The sequence below is a fragment of the Cupressus sempervirens genome, chromosome 2 (assembly GCF_028749045.1).
Source record: "Cupressus sempervirens isolate cs-2001-9-10 chromosome 2, ASM2874904v1, whole genome shotgun sequence".
Lineage (NCBI taxonomy): Eukaryota > Viridiplantae > Streptophyta > Pinopsida > Cupressales > Cupressaceae > Cupressus > Cupressus sempervirens.
This window is the reverse complement of record NC_143119.1, coordinates 339014239-339038059: the sequence shown is the minus strand read 5'-3', so window position 1 is coordinate 339038059 and position 23821 is coordinate 339014239. Positions and strand designations below refer to the sequence as shown.

General features: G+C 34.0%; 1 protein-coding gene across 1 annotated transcript; it reads left to right on the top strand.

The window, feature by feature from the left end:
- The first annotated feature begins 12018 nt into the window (after positions 1-12018).
- On the top strand, positions 12019-18414 carry LOC149572513 (bifunctional pinoresinol-lariciresinol reductase 3-like). The gene is made up of 6 exons (XM_089813637.1): positions 12019-12242; positions 15484-15730; positions 15881-16027; positions 17258-17507; positions 17591-17791; positions 18143-18414. Exons 2-6 carry the CDS (start codon positions 15548-15550, stop codon positions 18304-18306), a joined length of 945 nt encoding a protein of 314 aa, XP_089669763.1. The 5' UTR covers positions 12019-12242; positions 15484-15547; the 3' UTR covers positions 18307-18414.
- Positions 18415-23821: the final 5407 nt, after the last annotated feature.

The window sequence follows — 23821 nt, the reverse complement described above, 5'->3', positions numbered from 1 at the left end:
TTTAAAATTGACTAAGGATATGTGTCCAAAGACACAAGAAGAGGAGGCTAAGATGTCCAAGGTACCTTATGCTTTAGTTGTAGGAAGCTTGATGTATGTTATGGTATGTAAAAGGCTAAACATTGCACATGAAGTGGGAGTCATTAGCAGGTATATGAGTCATCTAGGAATCGAGCATTGGAATGTAGTTAAATGGATTCTCAGATATTTGAGAGGAACATCTAGTAAGTGTTTACATTTTGGGGGTTCTACTATTAATTTGTAGGGATATATTGAATTAGATTTGGCTGGGGATATTGATACCAGGAGGAGTACTACAGGTTATATATTTATTGTTGGTGGGGCAACAATGAGCTAGGTTTCTGAGTTACAGAAGATTAATGTTTTATCCACTACAGAGGCAGAGTATGTTGCTTCTATAGAGGAAACCAAGGAGATGATATGGCTTCAATTATTCATGGAAGAATTGACACCCAAAGAGGGATAATTATTTTTTTACAGATAGTCAAACTGTCATTCATCTTGCAAATAATTCTGCTCTACATTCAAAGACAAAACACATACAGTTGTGGTACTATTTGATTCAGTTAGTTTTGGATGATGGATAGTTAAAGCTAGAGAAGATACATGTAGATGATAATCCAATAGATATGTTTACCAAGGCAATAAAAAGAGAGAAGTTAAACCCCTCTTCAACTTTGGTTGGTCTTCTAGATTGAACAAAATAAAAGAACAATAGAGTCTAGGGTGGTTTGATATTCTAATGGGAGCTACAGGCTTAGTAGTACTATGACTAGTCTCCAAGTGGGAGATTGTTGTGATGTGGACCCTAATTAGACTTATAGGTTTATTCAACATAGTTTCTCCCCAGATTATTTCTATGGGAGTTTGGGGGCAGCACTCTAGACAGACTCCTTGTCACAGTATAGGGTGGGGTCGAGAGACACCACCCTTGTGGGGGTTTCTAGGGGTAGTGCTCTCGAAGCCAAAAATGACCTTATATTGTAAAAGGTGTTGGCTACTCTCTCTCTCTCTCTCTCTCTCTCTCTCTATTGGATGACTTATTCCAACCTTAATTTTGTAATTGGCAAAAGCTTGTATAAAAAGGCTTAAGGTTAGGGATTTCATAATGTAAATGGCAATATTATAGCTTATTGTGGTAGTATTTAGCTATAAGGGATGGTGGATTGTAATCACTAGATAATAATAATATTGGAATTGTTGTTGGTGGATGTAGCCTAGGGATTGGGTGAACCACATTAAATCTTGGTGTCTTGTGTTCTCTTTTGTGAGATCTATTATTTTTTGATATTGATTATATTTGCATGTAACTATTATTTTTGTCTAAGGTTAATACTAACATTGTTCACAATAGACCTAATATTGCCCTGGTAGTTGGGATCTTTGCAAGATTTTATGTAAACCTAAGGAGAATCATATGATGATAGTGAAAAGGATATTGAGATATCTGAAAGGAACATAAGACTATGGTCTATATTACAAGAAGAATGACAAGTTTGAATTGAAAGTGTACACAGATGTTGATTGGGAAAGTAATATTGAAGACAACAAAAGTACAAGTGATGGAGATTTCTTTTAAGGAAAGAGATTAGTCTCACGGACAAGCAAGAAGCAGAAATGTATTTCACAATCAATAACATAAGTTGAATATTTAGTAGTAGTAGTAAATTGTTCTAATATTATATGGATCAAGAAATTGTTGAAAGGGATGAAGGAAGAGATCATTGATCCTATTGTTATATATTGTGACAACACAACTGTAATAATATATCAAAGAATCTTGTAATACACACAAAGACCAAGTATATTGCTATCAAGTATCATTACTTAAGAGAGTTGGTTCAATCTAAAGAAGTGGGATTGGAATATGTGAACAGTACAGAGAATATAGAGAATATTTTCACTAAGTCTTTACCTAAGGATGCACATGAATATCTAAGAGGTAAATTAGGGGTGATTCCCCTAGCTAAGTCTACTTAAGCTAACATGGAGCTCTTCATCAAATGTGTTGATCAAAAATATCTTACAAGTTGATGTAGAAAGTCATACTTTAGGAGATGCCTAAAGTAGTGAAGAGAGAAGCACAAGATGTTGTAACTATCATAAGCCAAGATGACATAAGATAAATGAGATTCTATAATGCCCCACTCGGAGATCCTTGGAACAAGGATTTGATACAAGCCAAGATAAAAAAAATTACAAGTATGAATGCACATGACAACATCATATAAGGATCACAAAGATCGCAATGGAAGACTTTACCAACAATATCATCAACTAACAAATCTCTAGATGCCACAACCAAACTAACACACTCAAACTAATGATGAAAAATCCAAAACAACAACAAAACCCATAAACTATGATCTAACGAGGCATGGTAGCACTAGCATTCCAAAAGGGTACTCAAAAATCCAAATTGTGTTCTCCAAAAAATAGCAAAGATGTCCCCTATTTTTTGAGTGAGAGAAATTACAACTAACAGTCTCGTATGAGGAAATACCTCTTTGCATGATAAAGTACACCAAGTCATGTGAGGAAATGCCATCTGATGTGAGGAAATATCAAGATCAATAATTAAAAGCACTGCATTGGTGTGGGGTTTTGTTGAGGATATACCATGAGCCGCACAAGGAAACTCAACATACCACGTGAACCTATGCACTCTCGCATGAGAAAGTACAATCTTATGTGAGGATCCACAACATAAAACTAAAAAAACAAGAAATAAATAGGTAGTAAGAAGATTTACTCCACACCAAGGAGTACTAGATCCATGTAGATTGAGGAATGAACACTCGAGTGCATAAATGACAAGATGCCATGAAACAAGAAAGAGGAACATCTATCCATCTAAACCATAACAACATATGAAAGAACATGCAGAAAGCAACATCACAATGTACATACATGGTTCATAAACCAAACATCATATGAATTAAACAGGAGCATAATTACACCAACACAACTAAAACTCATGTGTGGTTCCTCCCAACCATAATAGCATCATGAGACGTCGAAAGTCCTAGTCATCCCCCCTGTGTAACATCCCAAACTGCCAACTAGATAGTTAGAGTTGTCTTATGAGGACATCACTACTAAAGCATAATAACATCACTGCTAAAGTGTAATAACATCATAAGAATAAGAAATCTAACATGCTAATCCAATAAGCAATAGATAATCCAACTAAGCAAATCACATCATCTAATCATATGCTAAACATCATAATAAAGGAATGCATCAAATAAACTAACATCATCTAAACTTGATATCCAAGCATCCTAATGAAAGCATAAATCACAAGAAAGTATACTCCAGAACCCAAAGTACCAAGTAAAAACATCCAACAATGGTCACACTAGAACAAAAGACCATCTCTGTACACTAGTCCCCAATAGTGGTATCAGTACCTATGCCTCCCAACCACGTGAAACCCATAGGTTCACTCTCACCATGCTGATGGAGATAATGATCCAACCACAAACACACAAAAGCAAAAATCCATGGCTAACACTCACACTAGATAGTAATGATGACTGAAACCAAGATCATGAAATAATGCAAGAACAATAGGTCCTAGTCAGACACTCAATGGGCTACTATGTAGGGGCTGCCATCATGGAGAGTTTCTTGGCATCCAAAAGGCCAAGTCAATATTGGTAGCTGAACTCCCCAATGGGAAACACACACTTCAGGTGACAACTCTTCCCAACGAAAGGTGCACAATCCCAACTTTTTAATTATCTTAAATTTTATTACCACTCACATTTTTATTTAGTTATCAATTGTATTAAACTTCCTCTACCAACCAACAATAAATAGTCACCAAGTTGAGAGATAGAAGCCCCTCCATGTGCTACCCTACCCTACCCAAGCTCATCTAATGATGAGTGCCCGTAGGCATGCATATTCCCAACCCAACCCCAAATGATCATAACTCTTAGAAGTACCACGAAAGATTAGGCCTTGCAAGTCTCTCAAAAAATGCACACATATATGCTCATGTGTGGTGCACCACCATCACGAAGATCATATCACAAGGATAGGATGAGAATACAAGAAAAATATCACTCAACCAAAAATAAACTTAGGAGATCAAATTCTACATGAATCCCAAGAACAATAAAACCATACATCATGGACTTACTCAACTAGCCTCAATCTAGGAGTTTGGATTCTACACAAATCCCAATGATGCAACAAGACCAAACATCATGAACTCACTCAACCAGCCTCAATCTGGGAGTATGGATTCTACACGAATTCTAGTGTCCACAAAACAATAACAAGGGTCCAAAAGAAATAGTAACACCAAGTATAAAATTACTCAACCGAACACAAGGTTGGGAGTACGGATGCAATACGCATCCCAATGCAATAGAAAAGTGCAACAATGATCTAACTGGCATCCCAACAAATGATCTAGGTCCATGACCAACATCATGCTAGGAAAACCTAAGAAAACTAAGTATTACACAAATCGAGGTGAAAAACCTCAAAATTAAAACCCATTTTGTCTTAGGGCACATACATAAACAGAGGGGAACACTAGTTCTCAGCCTCCTAACAAATGACTCCCAAAAACAAAAGTAGAAACAAAGCTGAAACAATAAAATAAGAGAGCCCTACCTTGCAACCAAAAGGGAAAAATGGGAATATGAACCATAAAATTAAAATCCCATAGAAGTAGCCAAAAATCATGACAATCCAAGGCCTCCCCAAGCTAGATCCAATGAGACTGATCTCGCAACAATCCCATGCCTATAGCTCCCAAAATGAATAGAACATTAAATTCTCATGAAGAGGATTTTGGGTTTTATTCTAAAACTTTCTAATTCAAAAGTGAGAAGTGAGGAATTGAATTCATTTTTCAATACTTATTCACTTTTTGAGTGAATAATTGATTAGGGCAAATAACCAGCCAACCTAGTTAAACCCTGAATTGACCCAAACGAAAATAAGTTATTCCTAGTAATAGGAATTCATCTATGGCAAAGCTCCCAAAAATTAAATTCAATAAAATTTAAATCCTGAAAATCCAAAATCACAAAAATTTCCTTAACTTTCGCAATAATGTGAACTCTGAATGCATAGACATACTCACAAGTCTAGTCACATAATGCAAATGAGTTTGGATTTTAATCAAATTGCCAAAAGTTTTAATTTAAATAATCAAATAAGATACATTGACCATACTGGGACGACATTGGTACAATATGAACGACTGAATCACTAACTCCATGTACCACTGCCAGGGATATAAATCGTGTACACTAAAATACATGATCAAGAGCAATTGCATATAATAACATAGCCAAAGCAATAAATGCATTAAATCACTTAATTTAACCATTTGTTCAATTATAATTTAAAATAATCTATTTACATCAATCATGTTCGCACATAGCATAATGAAGGAAGAATGAAGTAAATAACCATAGCCCTAAACCCATCACATGACATAATCAGAGATATGTCCAAATACTGGATAACCAGGTATCATCTTAAAACATAATGTCATCTCAAAATGACATCATCATGCAAATATGATTAACTGAACAACATAGTAGTCTAACATCTATGATACTAAAATCAAAGTATAATACTTGACCCTCAGGTCATCTCAAATGTAAAACATAACATGAGTAACAATATCTCTCAAATCAAAATATAACAAGGTAAATATCTGCAACACATAACCAATGAACCCAACATAAACAATCCATTTCTAATTATTTAAGCATTTAATAATGGTTGTTTAAATAACATGAAAAGGCACTTAAAACACATAAGAAAACACATTCATATACATGACTAACCATTGCTACAAGAACCTAGTCTAATGTAGCAGGGCAATAGTACATAGTGCAATCTTTGCATGCATCTCTAGGTAATCATGGAACAACATCATGATACCACATTGTTCTAGGTAACCACTGGCACAAACCTTAGTGAACCATAAATCACATCATAATCTCATAAATTAGCCATAAGAATAATCAAAGTAATTGATACAGTAACATAAATCAAATCACCTCATGGGTGTAGACCACTCATGGTCCCAATCACAATCCCTTCTCAAGGTGAGATCAACAAGGTTGCATTTATCAGGATGACTTATAGAATTTAAATGGGAGAGCTACTATAGATTCAAAAGTACTAACATAAATATATCTACATGGTGAAGATGTATGTAGAGATGAAGTAGCTTTGGCATTATTGTCAAAGAGGTAGAAAATGTACATTACCATGAAAGAGGGAGAGAATATAAGTGAGGAAGATGATATAGAGTTACCATATGGAGAGAAGAGATGCTGTAAAGAAAAATAATATGGTGTTGCCAACAATACAAAGGAAGCTAGTTGATTTCATAATATGATAGGATAGAAGGAGTCTATGTGTTGCATATTAGATCTACATGGATGAGAATCAGAATGAAACTAAAATAGAGAGATTATTTGACACAGAGATGAGAATCTGAATAAAACTAAGGATATTAATAAATATATGATACTAAACACATAGGGAGATGCTTGAAGTAATTACATATTTTGGATTTCATGGTAACTAGAGGTGTTGCCATCAATGCAAAAGAGGGAGATCATTGGAAACTACAATTGGAATAATTGTTATATTGTCATTGATGTCAAATCTTATTGGTGAGACAATTTTCTATCTGAGTAAAGTTCTATATCAAGATGATTGATGAAGAGGATTTGAGAGAAGGACATAAAAAAAGGACCTAGAGGAAAGGTTGAGTTATGAGGAGCTACAATGGGCACTTAATTATTTAGAATTTGATAAGATAATATATGATAGTTTAATCATAACCTAAGTAGAGAAGACAATTGTATTGAAGCCTAGAAGAAGTGATCAAATAATGACCAAATGCATAGGCTTGACAAAGCAAAAGAGCATAAGACTAATGGACTTGAAGTTCATGCCGAGTGATGCTAGAGTTGATTGAGTGACAATATAAGACAAGTGAAATATAGTGTTGACTAAGCATCAATATTGACTAAGTATTAGTAAATGCACCAGACAATATAGTTAGAAGTGACCGAGTAATCCAGTAATGAACAAGTGTTAGAATGCAGTTTTGGCCAAGGGACAACAATGGACATTTGATAGATTATGAGGGAATCATGATTTCCAGCTAAAACAATTGATTTCTTTGGATATGTAAAGTGTGTTAAAGATAAAGATAGATTCCCTAGAGCATTTAATTCAAGGGAAACCATGTTTGAATGTTTCTATGCAAGAATTCAAGGAGAAATTTTTAGAAGAGAAACTAGGAGATGAAATAATGGAAGGATTCAATGAATCTGACCTAACCCTAAGATTTGCAATGATGTTTAAGCAACAAACTATCATAATTACCTATTTAAGGAGGTATAAGGGCTAACCTAAAAAGGTTGGAGCAATTGTTGATGCTATTGATTGACAAACTTAAATAGGAGGCTAAGAAGAGTTGTGAAGAGGAGAAGAGTGATTGCTTGAAGGGTTGCCAAGCAAATCAAAGACATAGATGACAATTGAGACTAGTTAGTGGATCAACATATGAATTGAATTATGATTTGTATTTGCACAATGAGTTGTGTTTGTTAGATCAACTTACTGTTACTTTCTAACCATTGTATCAGTTTCAAAATGTGTTAATCAAGGTTGACCTAATAGTCATATGTAAATCCTTTAATCAAGGTGCCATTCTAATGGAATGTTCTTAAGCCCTTTAACACTCCTAATAGGGTGATTAAATCATTTAACAAGGTCACATTTAACAGTTTATTTGGTAACCTTTAACAGGGTTGACTCCTAATAGACCTCACTTCAAAAGGGTGAAAAATCAGTGACATGTTACTTGATGGTTTTTCTCAATTTGGGTTTGCATCTTAAATCCCAGTGTCATACTTGTATGGATGCTATTCGAGATGTTTTATTGTTAATTTTTTACATTCTACAAGTTTATTACTATTAGGAGAGTGGACTACAAGTTTATGTTACTGATTATCTAATAAGATGAGAGGAAGTGAACTTGAAGGATAAGTAGGTATCCTTGTGGAGTAGAAAAGTATTATTCGATCAGAAAGGATCTAGTATAAAGCCAGAATAGAGATCTATAATCAATAATTTAGTTGCATCACAATCAGGTCATTTTCATTGTTACTCTCTAACCATTGTAGCAATGATCTAAAATCTCTTAATAGAGTTAGTTTAACATCCATTTGTAAATCCTCTAACAAGGTGGCAATTCCACTGAATTGCTTCAAGACTTCTTACAAGGCCACTCCTAACAGGGTGGCTAAATCCTTTAACAGGGTCACACCTAAGAATGTGTTTTGTAACCTTTAATAGGGTTGGCTCCTAACCGAGCTCACTTCAGAAGAGTGAAAAATAGTAACTAGTTACATTGGTGGTTTTTCCCAAATTGGGTTTCCACGTTAAATCTTGGTGTCATATGTGTTCATTTCTTTTCTCTCATGCATGCAAAATTAAGGTTAAGTAATTACTGACAAAATCTTAAGATTTGCTAAGTAATACTCATTTACCGAGTTACAACAATTTCTATATGCTTATCGAGTATCAACAGTAATTAGTTTTATCAGTCTGAATTTTATTTGACATCTAAGGAATCTAGGATTTATTTTAGTAGTAACTGATTCACCTCTCCCCTCTCAGTTACTCCTCTTATATTTCCAACAGAGTTGTGAAGAGGAGAAGAGTGATTGCTTGAAGGGTTGCCAAGCAAATCAAAGACATAGATGACAATTGAGACTAGTAAGTGGATCAACATATGAATCGAATTGTGATCTGTATTTGCACAATGAGTTGTGTTTGTTAGATCAACTTACTGTTACTTTCTAACCATTGTATCAGTTTCAAAATCCGTTAATCAAGATTGACCTAATAGTCATATGTAAATCCTTTAATCAAGGTGACATTCTAATAGAATGTTCTTAAGCCCTCTAACACTCCTAATAGGGTGATTAAATCCTTTAACAAGGTCACATTTAATAGTGTATTTGGTAACCTTTAACAGGGTTGACTCCTAATAGACCTCACTTTAGAAGGGTGAAAAATTGGTGACATGTTACTAATGGTTTTTCTCAATTTGGGTTTGCATGTTAAATCCCAGTGTCATACTTGTATGGATGCTACTCGAAATGTTTTACTGTTAATGTTTTACATTCTACAAGTTTATTACTATTAGAAGAGTGGACTACAAGTTTATGTTATTGATTATTTGCTATAGGGACTGACCTATTGGATGTTTAGATTTGAAGCATTTGAAGCGTTTAAAAGTTCAATTGGTACATCAAGACCTTAGGATAACTGACTCACCCCACTCTTAGTTATTCTAAAATCATTCTAACAATCCCTTTTGTTTATAGTTGATCATTGTAAATGTATATGCAATTTTGACATTATGGTCACTATTGTGATTTGGAAACTTGAAATGTAATAATGTAATATCTTTATTTTGAAAATCTTTGGTAGAGTCATATACTTGGAACTTTGACTATGTGGAATTTATGAAGTTTTTGACTAGTCTTTGGTTTCAATGACTTTGTCTATGTGTCTTTTGTCTTTGTGAAATTCTCACTATTACGATGACATGAGAAGTTATAGGAAAATTGGATCTTTATAATAAAGGTCTAGGATGACGAAGATGGAGATAGAAAGAGAGGGGGGAGAGGGAGGTAGTGAGAAAGAGAGGTAGAAGGATAGGTAAAAATAGAGAGATATGGAGATAAAAAATGAGAGTTGGAGAGACACACATGGGGGGGGGGGGGGGGGGGAGAGAGAGAGAGAGAGAGAGAGAGAGAATCAAAGTAGGGGATTATTATGAAGGATGGGGATAAATAGATAGAATGATAAAAATATATGAGGTGATATATGGATTGATAGATAAATAGAAAATATTAGAGAGAAATAAAGGAAATAAGACAGAGATAGAAAAAGGTGAAAGGTAAAGAGAAGGGTAGGATAAGATAAAGATAGAGAGGGAGAAAGGTGTGTCTATATATGTGAGTAAAAAATATATAAAGGTAAGGATATAGAAGTAAATATCGAGAGTTTGTGAGTTAGAGAAAGACATAAGAATATAAAAAGAGAAGGGGATAGAGATCCATAAACGTATCACAATATTAAAATTTGATATATATTTTGTTAATTTCTAGGATTTTTGATGCACCAAAAGATTAACCTATTAATGCCCGATACAACGAATATACTTATAGAAATTATAGTAGGTAGTTGAGCCATTTTGTGAACAAGGGACATTGGCCAACTGCCAATATTTCTCCTCCTAGTGTCACTTCTCATGGTCTACATGGATTCAAACCTATGACCAAACTCTGGTACCTCTTGTAAATTACTAGGGTTGTCGTTGCAACAAAAGATTGACTCGTCAATCCTTGATACAACCACTAGACTTATAAATTCCACATGAGGCAATTAAGCCATGTTCCAAACCTCACAATGGGTGTTGACCCACTACCAACATAATTTACTATCGGTGTTACCATTATACCCCTCAAAGGTGTAAGTGCTAGTATAGTCTCCTTTCAAACTAACTAATTTATTATAATAATAATATTTCTCATCAAACTACCTTATTAGGGTGCATACTTAGTGAATCCAAGGAGTCATTTAGATCACACCACCTAAATTTGGTGTTATGTCCATTTAAATGAGACCTTTCATAAGAATAAGAACAATTTCACATTTTGGCGTTTGTTAGTCTTCCTTGGTTATGTCAGCCTACTTAGATGTGGTAATGGCTATGGATTGATAATTTGCACCGAATTAGTGCTCACAACAAGTTCTTGTGTCGTATGCACAAAGGTGACCTTGTATTGTTTGCAATATTGTACTTTGTTAAATTATAATATAAAATAATAAAAAGTAAGATTCTTTTTCTATTTTTTTGGTAATTAAGTTTCTATTTTTTAAATTTATTTATACATATTATGTTATTTTTCAATACAATAATTTTGAACATTTTCTCCAAAAATAAAATTACAAATTTACTTTTGTCAAAAATGAATTTACAAAAATGATCAAAATACTAAATTTTAAATTAAAAATTAATAACTTTACAAAATAAATTATTTAATGTACATATGTACTTCAATATTTTATTATTAGTCAAAATAAAGAAATTTACGATAAAATTAAAACTTAAACGAAAATACAAAATAATCTTCAAATAAAAAATGTTACAAAATTTTAATTTAAAAAAAAAATTGTTTGAATTTTTTTATGGAAAAATAATATGATAGTAAATGTTGTTTTTGAATTTTTCATTGTGTACAAGATTATAACATTAATGTTTCTAATTACAATCACACTCAATGATCCATCATTGACATCCTAATCATAGATCATAGAATGTAGAATGTGACCATAAATCATAAAATGTGATTCCATACATTCAAGTTAAGGATTTATGCACAAACAAATAAAAATAAAATATTTATTATAATTAATAAATTATAGAAATAAAAAATAAAAATAAAAAAGCAATTAATTATTTTTTTTTTTTAAAAGAAAAGTGAAATAGTAAAAAATTCTTTCTTTTTTTCGATGAAGGTCATCCACAAACAAGATTTTGGTATCCGATACGGGCCCACGCCTGCCAATCTCACCCGAGGTAGGATCTCGCCTCGTCCCTTATAATGTCTTTGAGCTTTGCACTCGACAAGACTTGATCTCTAGTGGACTCTTTGTGAGCCATTCAACTTCACGACTAAATCAAAGCCCATTGACAAAACTCTTTTTTTTTAAATTATTCTATATTATAAATAAAGAAAGTAGAACAGTGCAAATAGTACTGCAGATTGTACAATGTCACCTCCCTGCATACGGAGCGGGCACTGGCTGGGTGCAACTAACTGGCAACGTCTATACAGCCACGAAAATGCACTTTCATAGGAAGGAGAGGACTTGGTTGATTTTTTAAAAAGTTAGGAAAAACAATGTAAAGAAAGTGCATTTTCGTGGCTGTTTAGCCACGGGCCAACTCATTGGCTCCATAGCCAGTGTGCCCTTTAATCTCTTCTTTTCCTTTTCCCCTCACCCAGCTTACGAATATTGTTTCTACTGATCTGTGCGGACAAAAAAGGAGAATATTTTTGCAGAGGATTTCCTAAGCAACCGCAGAAGAAGTCAGAATTGCATCGACAGCATTTGCTATGCATCAGAGGTTAATCCAGGTATGATTTATGTCCGATTCATCGATTTTGCATTTTACTGCACTTTGCCAGAAATATTTTCGTTCTCCGTATCTTGGCATATAAGTTATCATTCAAGCTACTTTGGGGATTTGCCCTGTCAATTGTTTAACGGAGAAAAACGCTCTACCCTGATCCGCGATTTCGACTTCCTATGTTCTAACCTACCCAAGTGAAACCGAGCAGATCGATTTTCTTCTATGCCCTAACATGGTAAGGGCACAAACACGACAAGTCATTACATGCCCAGGCGATTTTAGGTTTCGGAACTACTGAATACTGCTAGGGTATGGAATATGTCAAATCACTATTTTTTTTCGCAAAGTACTAATTTTCCCCTTGTATTTATTTGAAAATGCTAAGAGAATGAGAGATTCTACGTGTACTAATGAAGCCGAGATTTTCTGAATGCAAGATCATATTTATTTGTACTGAATTGGTTTTATACGCGTCTTTCCAATGGTATTATGTTAAAAGATCGACTTCAGGAATCTAGCTTAGATTTCCTCTTCTTTTGGTTTTGTTTTTTCGTGGGTTTTGTAATAGGGCTCGTTTGGTTGCTAGCATAGGAATTGAAAATTAGAATAGAAAAATGGAATGGGAATGGAATTAATTAATTTTTTAAATTATAAAAAAATAGATTGGGAATAGGAATGGCTATTCCAGTTCCAACTATTTTTTGGCATAGACATATACTCATTTTAGGGGCAAAATTAGAATATGTCTTCCTATTCCCAATTCTGATTCAACTTACCAAACAGCAAATATAGAATATATTCTAATTTTCTCTTCCTATTCCACTCCTATTCCAGCAACCAAACAGGCCTTTTAGGTCACAATTTAAAGTTGATTTCTGTTTCTAAGCTGTTTTTGAAATAAGAATAAAGGGCTAATAAGGCTTTAGGTACTATGTTCTTAACTTAAGAACATATGTCTGTCATATAAACAAAAATGGCGTTTATAGCTTATAAGTTTAGGATATGCTAGGGTTCTGTTATCTTTCTTTATGCATAGGAGGATTGTTGGTAAGCTTGGTTGGCGGTAATTGTACCATGTTTCCTCACTGTACTGCTAGAACAACATTCAGAAGCAATTCATTTGAACAGATTAGAGTTGAAACCCAGCAGCAACTACAGAGAAGAACAGAGCAGTGGCTTCAGAATATATAATAGACCAACAACAGCGGTTCTAAAAAGGTGAATAGACATGGCAGTTCCAGAGGAGTATGGACAACATACTTGCCGTTAAATATTTTGTACAAGCTATCATTAATACAAATAGATTATTTTTTTTGAGTTTAATATTAATAATTGTCTCTTTTGATATTTTCCAGTGTAGTAATCTTTGTTATTATTCTTTCCAACAATCTCATTAGTATTAAACAATTGTCATGGCCTTCATGTTACCAAAAAGATTTTAGAGAACATATCAGATATATGTGTGTTCATAGTCTCTTACATATGCCAACAACGTTAGAAGAGGTGGTTAAAGATAGCAATAAGTTTTCACCGGTGCTCATAAACATATCAGCTGTTCAAATTCTTTAATCATAACAATAAAATATTCAAGTGTGAGATTTAATATTTTATTATTTATCTTACGTTCATATCTTTTCTCAAATTCTCATAGTCAGTTGTCTCTTGACAAAGGTGGTCTTGCCTACAAGGCCCACTGAATCAAATTGTCAGGCTATTGATTGCTTACACTATTCAGATTATTTTAAGCTTGAAGCTGGGGAATTGTAAATTTTGACCTGCATAAGGTTGGATACAAAAAATGGTCAAAGATATTAGGCATGAAGTATAGAGTTTTGTGGTAATAAAATATGATCTATAAGTTCTTCTGGCAGTGGCTTCTGGACAATTACTCTTAACATTTTCCTTCTTGATCTGATTCAACTCAGAGCAACTGTTGACGAGCTTTTTGTACTTGTTCCGAAGAGTTACTTTTGAAATTGTATCTCTATGTTTTGCATACAGCCTTCTGTACTCATTCGAAAGACATATTCTGAAATAGTATGCCTATGCTATGTATAAAGAACATTGTCGATAGCTTATCAAATTTAAACAATTGTATTTGTGTGCATTTGTCTTAAGATTTTCATCTTCACATGTTTTGATCTTTGTAGGACTTAATAAATTCGAGTGGCAAAGAATATGAAAAAAGTACAGAATCTGGCGGAGCCTTGTTTCAATTTTGAATTGATTAAACCAATATTCTTGAATGGTATGTCCATGTGTTGTATATACTCTAACTTGCGCTAACTGTCATCGTCACATACTGAACATTGTGGACAGCTCTTTTGTCCAAAACACAGCAAAAAACTAAATTATAATGTTACAAACTCGTTCTTTGAATTTCTTGCTAAAATCTGTAACTGGCAACTTCAAATGAATGGCGAAAAAATGAAAAGAAGTACATAATCCTTTGCAGCCTTGTTTCAATATTATTTCATAGTGGTATGTTTTTGTAATCTTACAGACAAAATTTTGAAAATGACTGCTTTTGAGGGCACAAGATGAATCGTTTATCTTTAGATTGCGAACCGTTTCTTTAATTACTTTTTTTGATCTGACCTGATACTGTATATGGCTAACTCCACTTGACATGAATACCAGATTGCTGTTAACTGCCAGACGTTATGATGTTTGATGCTGAAAGATGATGCTCTTTATTGGTTTAACTGATTGTTTTACCCATTCCGGGTGAATTTGCTGAATTGGTTGTCTATCAATTTGTTCCACTTAAAAATAAACAAAATGGTTTTTATATGATAGCATTTGTTTTGGTACGAGTTAGATTACAGTTTACAATATATTGGTAGTAAAGTCCATCCTTGAAAGTTGAAATAATGTGTTCAAATGTACTGAATTTGGAGTCATGTACGCCATTTACCTTGATGACATCTTTGTAAAAATTCATGCAATGGCCGACTGAAGAACTTTTTTCATGTTTAATTTCGTTGCGTAATGGACAACTCTTGTCATGTCAGGTAAATAAGAATAAGATCAAAGGAAGGATTATTACTATATTTCAAGAAGTCATCCTCTAATATTGTCATCTTAGTTCAAATGTTTAGTGGCTCTTAGGTTATCTGGATTGCTTATGCATTTATCCTGATTCCTGCCACTAGCAAAACTGAGATCTTAATTTATGAATGTTATAATTGAGATCTTTGTTGAGGTAAAGAGCTAATAAGATTTGATTGGCTGTTTAACACCAGAAGCTTCATTAAAGGTGTATTTGTAGCGAAGCAATAAGGAAGAAGAAGAACATAGTCATATTGTATGGATAAGAAGAGCAGAGTTCTTATAGTGGGGGGCACTGGCTATATAGGCAGAAGAATTGTGAAGGCCAGTATATCTCTTGGGCATCCTACTTATGTTTTGTTCAGACCAGAAGTGGTTTCTAACATTGACAAAGTGCAGATGTTGTTATCATTTAAACAACTTGGGGCAAAACTTCTTGAGGTAAAGAGGACAATTCTAAGTTTAGCGTAGACGGTACCTAATAGTAGTCTCACCTTATCTTTAATCATTGAACTGTTGATTGTTAAGTTTCTTGTATCCGATCTATCTGTTTTGCTGAAGATCTTCATTCCAATTTGATGATATTTGCAGGCTTCATTAGATGATCACCAAAGGCTTGTGGATGTTGTGAAAAAAGTCGATGTTGTCATCAGTGCTATTGCAGGAGGTGTGGTGAACCTCCGTATACTTGATCAGCTCAAACTAGTGGAGGCCATCGAAGAAGCCGGCAATATTAAGGTAAGAGGATTTTATTTGTATGCAGACCTATAAAATCTATTTGTGTTTGTTAAGATCCAAACATTTAAATCCTACTCGTGTAGTTCAGTCATCTACGTACCAAATAATTGCTTGCTTATATATATATAGACTAGAATCCTTGTACACAATAGAATCAAATCTACAGTATAAAGTCACATTAAATGAAGATAAATTAAATCATCTAAATCAATAAAACTCTGTTTGGTTGCAGGAATAGGAATAGCGGAATAGGAATAGCTATTCTGGAATAGAAAATGGGGCTACCTATTCCTGATCTTTGTTTGGTTCAGCCAATATTTGATGGGGAATTTGTGGACCCCAAAATTTATGTTTTCTAAAATAAATAAAAGTGGAATAGGAATACGTATTCCAATAACACCTATTTGGGTGGAATTGCAAAACTTCATTTTTGGGCCAAAATTGGAAAATACGTATTCCTATTTTACTTCGTATTCCAATTCCAATTTGGTGCATCCAAACGAAAAATTCAAAATTTTAAGAATTTACATATGCTTATTCCACTTTTATTCCCATTGCCAAACGGGCCCTAATTGTTCATCTAAACTATAAGTAGTATAGAAAAAAGGTGAAATATTATATATGACTTATTTTTTTTTGCTGTGAAAAATCAATCTGGATAAAATGATTTGTCCTATCAATGAGATATATAATAGCATATCAAAGTAATTGATTTTCTTTGTCAGAATTTAATCTTAAATATTGACGGAGTTTATAAGAATATATTATTTTGGAAGAAGACACAAGATCCTTAAATACATTGAAACAAACAATAAGTTGCACATCTATTCTTGAGCCTAGTTCAATCAATGAAACACATTCATATACAAATGTTCACCATGTTTTTTTTCACCTTGTCAACCATTGATGAAGCAAAAGGTGCTAAATTTGTCTCTTTTTGTTTGCAACTTTGCAAAGGGTAGCTTGTAGAATTGACCCACAACATTAATTTATTCCCCTAGAGACAGTGTATGTATTTCCTTGTAATTCACCGCTAAGATGATTGTTATCAAGCGTATCTAGCATCTCGATTTAGACCAAGTTAGATAAACCTTTGATAATAATCTTAGAAAGTTTATTACCACAAACAACCAATTGGGTAAGATTTTTGAGTTCGCTATTGTTTATATAAATGGGTTCAAGTATAATTCCTAATGAGTAGTGCATTGTTATGTTTGTTTTGAAAAGTAGAGATTCCTTCCTTCAGAATTTGGGATGGATCCAGATGTTATGGAGCATGCATTGCATCCTGGAAATAGTATTTTTATTGATAAGAGAAAGGTTCGACGTGCCATTGAAGCCAAAAACATTCCTTACACATATGTGTCTGCAAATATGTTTGCGGGGTACTTTGCTGGAAGCTTAGGGCAACTACTAGATAAATCCCCCAAAATGCCTGCTCGAGATAAAGTCCTCATCTATGGAGATGGAAATGTTAAAGGTAACTTAGTCTCTTTGCATGAATGATTTATTTAAATAAAGATAGTTAGGAAACTTATATTTTTTATGACATTGTACTTTTAGGTATTTATATGGATGAAGATGATGTTGGACTATACACAGTAAAATCAGTTGATGATCCTCGGACCCTCAACACCACTATGTTTATAAGGCCACCAAAGAACATACTTTCACAAAATGAAGTTGTAGAAATATGGGAGAGGCTATCAGGATTAAAGTTAGATAAAATCTACATGTCTGAAGATGAACTTCTAAATATGGAAGGTAAAACTTTGGTTTTAAGGAAAGTATATAATTTATAATTTTTGAAATAAGAAAAACCAACTTATCTAACACACCATTTATCTAGAAGAAGATGTATTGTGTTTTCTTTTCAATCATAGTTGTGACGTAAATAGCTTTTTTTATTAGCATTCTTAACTTTGAGAAGTTGACGTAATTAACATTTATCAAAGTCGCCAAAAAAAGTTTCTTTTAATCTCTTTGGTGTTGATTTAGTGCTTCTTTTAATAGACTTAGAAAAAGTTTTATGAGGTCACAAATGTTTGATATGTCTATGCAATTTTAATGTTCGTAGTTAAAAGCTGATTAGCTCAAATTTTTATTTAATTTTAGGTGAATCTTATTTGGAGAAGATGAGAAGATGTCATCTTTACCAAATTTTCATTAGAGGGGATCTTTACAATTTTGAAATTGGGCCCAATGCTACTGAAGCTTTTGAACTTTACCCAGAAGTCAAATACACAACGATGGATTCTTATATGGAGCAGTATGTTTGAATATATTTAATTAATTCTTGCAAGGTAGGATACTTATGCATTTTAAATTTTAAACAATTTAATTGATCATTGCATAGAATTTTATATTTAATTTTCCTTTTTAAATAATTGTGAAAAATGCCATTTTTACATCTTTCTATTAGTCTATATTAGGGGTAAGTGTATTTAATTAATCCTATCAAATGTCAATAGGCATTTCCTTTGGATGGGGTATTGCATTTGAGATCTCTAATTATTTTTGTTGGCCATGTAGTTAATATTTATTCCTTAATTTACTCGGTCTTAGATGTGGAGGAATTTTGCTTAATAACTTCATTAATTTGGCATTTCAATTTGCATTTGCCTTGTTATATCCTTTTTGGGTGGTGGTAATTTCATGTACCAAAAACCTTGGATCAGTACGATCACCATATTGTTCCTTGAACATTATCCTACATTTTTGTCAACAATTAATGGATTCATTTGTCAAAAGTTTGTGCATTGCTATGACATCATTGGGTAATGCTTGTACAAACAGTTTCATTACTAAATCCTTAGCACAACATATTTTCTGAAGGGGCAATGCAATACCACGTGCATTTATATTAGGGGGTTTGAACATGCAAAAAAGAGGGGGGGAGGGGAGGAGGAGGAGGTTTATATAAGGAAATGGGTGTGGAAGGTATTGGAGGGGAGCAACAAGAAAGGAGTTTGGGGCAATATTTCAATATTAAAAAAAAAGGGATTCTTTAGTATGCCATGAATACACATGGTATGATTCAGGTACATTAAGTGAATCCCTCATGATCCTTAGCCTCATTTTTAGAGTTGTCTATTAAAAGCCCTAAGGTTGTCTTATTGGTTGACCATTATAGCTAGATAGTTTTGGCAATGCATTTTTGACCTTACTGTAATTTGGATTAGGGTATTTGGTATATTGAGCTGCCCATACCTATCCATTTTTTTATAGGCCTTGGTGCAAAAACACATTTGCTAATTTTGGTCAGGACATTTTGTTGACCTTGCACATTTGATGTAAGTTTTGTGGTAATGACACATTGTGTTGTTGAGGGTTGACAATTTGTCTTGCTAAGTTTTCCACCAATTGGAGCACTTTATTGATAGCTTGCATATGGATTATATGCATATTGTTGGTATCATATTCCTTCCATATTTTCAGTTGGAGATTATTGATATATAGGGTGTTGTGAGGAAGGGTTAGGGGACATTGGTTGTAGCATTGTAGATTGCATCCCCATGCAATTTCTTTCTAACCTAGGTCCCATTTTAGCATCTATGGCCTCCCACATCCATTTTCACAGTTTTTGTTTTAATCCTCTCTTTAAATAACACATTAGGTTTGAATTTGGGTCCATCTTTGGCAGATAAGGGAGATTGGAGGGGATAAGATGACTTGGGTCACCTATGTCCTTGATGTTTTGTAATAAATCTGAATCGTACAATGGTCATTCAGTTTTAGCAGGGATTCTAGACCCTTGTTGGTTTTCTTTGAGTTTTACACCCTAAAAGAGCTAAGAGAGGTCTAAAAGCAACCCGCCTCCTCCATTTTGGATATGTATCTAAGACACAATCAATGTCACAAATGTCTTCTAAGAGCCTTGAACTAGACTTTCACATCTAGGCATTTGAGGGACAAGTTTTCAACATTCAAGTTATTTCATTCACCACTATTTTCGTTGTGGCAAGTTTCAACAACCTTCATCTAAGGATGTCTTTTATAGTTTCCTTTAAGTGTTATTGTATCAACACTTGCATCACATTCAAAAAAAATGTATCATCAAGTTATAAGGTATCTTATTTCTCAAATATAGTCTCTGCTATATATTGACACACTTTTCTTTCAAGTACGTACATTTTGATTTCATGTTTGATTCAAAGAATGGGTTTGAACATAGGGAAACCACTTTCTACACAATATTTTCCCACTTTTTAGTGCGTTGGAAAATTGTATCATTGAGTTATAAGGTATCTTATTTCTCAAATATAGTCTCTGCTATATATCGACACACTTTTCTTTCAAGTACGTACATTTTGATTTCATGTTTGATTCAAAGAATGGGTTTGAACATAGGGAAACCACTTTCTACACAATATTTTCCCACTTTTTAGTGCGTTGGAGTAGGTGGTAGATACACAAGAAGATATATAGAGAAGAGTTATAGTCTTCAATTGATTTCTTTGGAAAGTGCTAGGACTAAGGCAGTTGTCTCACCCTAGTCCAAGTTTAAGGAAAACACACTCCTCTGCCCTTTTAGCCTCAAATTCAAACTATAGGTGAGTTACAATTTGTGCCATTCAAATCTGGGCTTGGGATTGGTCCACCAGTCCACAATTATCCTATGCATGGAGAAAACCATTCTTCTTATTCCACCTTGAATCTTGCATTTCTCAATCACATTTGCCTAGTCCTACTCCCTTAGGGCTTGTTTGGTTGCTGGAATATAAATTAAGCATTGGCATTTGGAATGCTGGCTTTGGGATTCTAGAATTTGGAATCCAGATTATGATTAGGGAATCCAATTTGGGACTATTTGGTTGACCAAGGATTCATTGTGAGAATATAGATTTCCTCCGTTTGGTTGCACATTGTGGAATTGGAATACTAGCCAAAATAACATGAAAAATATTATCGTCTAGCTATAGCATTATCATCATGCAAAAAAATTCAATACTTATTTGGTTTGTTGAAGTCCTAACATTTTTAACAAGTATAAAAAGATTAAGTCATGTTGAAACTAAATATTATCATAACAGACGAGGATGAGATTGTACTAATGGATACTAAAACTTTTATGACTCTTGTTCTATAAAAAAATACCATTGATTATAATTTACATAATTATTGATATGAAATATGTATATTGTTTAAGTCTTGTTGAATGAATCCGAATCACAAGAATTGATGGAATAAGAGTCAGAAACATCCCATTAAAAAATATATATTTGTAGAGATCCAATAAAAAATTTGATCATCACAACATTCAAACTCATAGGTGCAAAGTCTAAATGTTTATATTAAAATTTTATGAATTCTTACCTGGAAACACTTTTACGCCAGAAAAAAATCAATAGAGTAGATTGTTTTTGTCCTGCATACGATTCATTTAACTGAGAAACAATGTATGTGAAAAAGTTATTTCACCAAACTTTTTTGCAGTAGCTATCGAGGCGGATTAGGTCGAAAAACCCTAATAAATTACTCAACAATGGAAAATATATGAGCAAGTAATAGCGGAAAATTTTCCCCCCATTTAAAAAAATTAAATTTCAAAAATTAGTGCAAAAAAAGGTACCCCGAAATGGGCATTCGGATGTCAAACCCAATTAAATTTTACTTTAGTTGAAATCCTCATTTTCAAAAAATGGGATTTAAAATGGGAATTAAAACAAGAATTCCAAATAACAAGTATTTTGAAGGAATTTGGAATCCTTGTTTTGGGGGTCAAATGGGGATACCAGATTTCACTTTTTCCCAATTCCAATTTCGATTGTGTGGACCCAAACAATGGATTAGATTTTTTTAAGAATTTCGAATGCCAATTCCATTCTAATTTCAGCAACCAAACGGGCCCTTAGTGAAGCATCTTTACCTAATGATTGAGACTTCTTGAGTCTGGTGAATCATCTTTCTTTCAATATAAGAGAGGAGATATACCTAAGCTTGCTAGTTCGTCTAGAGATCTTATATTTTTTCTTACTATTAAAATTGTTGTGCACTACCATTCCCTTGCCTATTATGTTGCTCCACACCATGTGATCTTAGGGAGTTAGCTTATTGGGGGCTCTTTATTTTTCATGATATTGTGCTTTACTATTCAATCTTTCTTTGTAAGCAGTGTAATAGGTCCCTTTCCTTATCTATGCACTTTGGGGCAAGGGTTCTCTCTTCAATACCTTATCTTTCCTAAGGACCCATTATCCTTGGGTTGACTTGTATCTTTTATAATGTGATGTCCTTTATTGCGTGTACTTGTTTGTTTTCCATAAGGGTTTTTTGTTTTTTAAGGAGATTTACATCATTGTTTACAACCTCTTCTTTGCTTGAAAGTGTACGTCTTTTATAATTATTCTCTCATTTAGGGTGCATAATATGTGATAATTTTCCAAGTAATCCTGTACCCAATAATAGGAAACATGTGCAATCAAACCTTCATTATTCTTATTCTTAAGTTTGAGGACCCTCAAAGGATGGAAGACTTCAGATTCATCAGCCTTTGTAATACTATCTACAAGATCTTTGCTAAAGTTATGGTGAATCGCCTCAAGCCCCTCTTGGACAAATTTATTAGTCCTCATTAGAATGGCTTTGTGCCTGGAAGACAAATTCTTGACATGATCATAACTATTGACGTGGTGATACACTCGATGGAAAAATCTAGAAACCCAAGTATAGCCCTTAAGGTCAGGCATGACTATTTGTTTGACATTCTCGCCAAACTTGGCTTTAATGAGAGGGTCCTAAGAATTATTAAGAATGTTGTGACTTCTGTTACCTTCTCAGTGATTGTTAATGGTGCCTCGAGTAACTTCTTCTCTTCCTCTTAAGGTCTACGTCAAGGTGACCTCCTATCCCCTTATCTCTTTATTGTTTTAGCAAAAGTTTTAAGCAGAAATCTTGTCTCTTTATCTAACTTTGGGAAAATTAAGGGTATGAAGCTCGCTTCTTAGTGCCTACCCCAAGTCTTACAAGAGTTTGTGGATGATACTTTTCTATTTGGCATCTCCTCCATCCATGAAGCTAGAGAGTGGAAAGACACCTTGACTTTGTGTGCTCTAGTCTTTGGCCATTGCATAAGCCACCACAAAAGTAAAGTTTATTTTTTCAACACTAGTGTTAATCTATGAGAAAAGGTTACTGGTATCCTTGGGTGCTAGGAGGCAACCCTCCCTGACAGCTATCTTGGTCTATCGCTCACTGTTAAGGAGATCCCAAACCATTTTTGGAATGGCCTTGTGGAACGTCTGCAAAGAAGGCTGGCGGGCTGGAAAGGGAAAATATTGAGTAATGCTGGGAAACTTCAACTCCTCTTAGCCTCCCTGCAAGGCATCCCGATGTATTTCCTATCTATTTTCAAACTCCCAAGCAGATTTAGAGATATCATTGAAAAAATTCAACATAATTTCCTATGGTTTGAAATTGAAGAAAAGGCAAGAATGAGCTTGGTTAGCTAGGAGAAAGTTGCAAACCTAAAGCTCAAGGAGGATTGAATCTAAGAAGAACTGGACAATTGAATAAGGCTCTATTAACCAAAATTGGCTGGAAGTTGGTTAATTCCCAGGGTAGCTGGAGTAACATCATAATGACCAAATACTTTGGGGGATTGTCTTCCCACCAATTTATACGAGCATAGGCTCTATCCTAGGGCTCTAAGGTCTAGAATAACATTGTTAACACCTGGAAGATCCTAAGAAAGGGTTGTCACTAGATCATGGGGAATTGTAATTCAATAGACTTCTGGCAAGATTAGTGGATCCACAAGGACCCCCTCAAGCAAACTAAGTTTTCCCCTCTGCA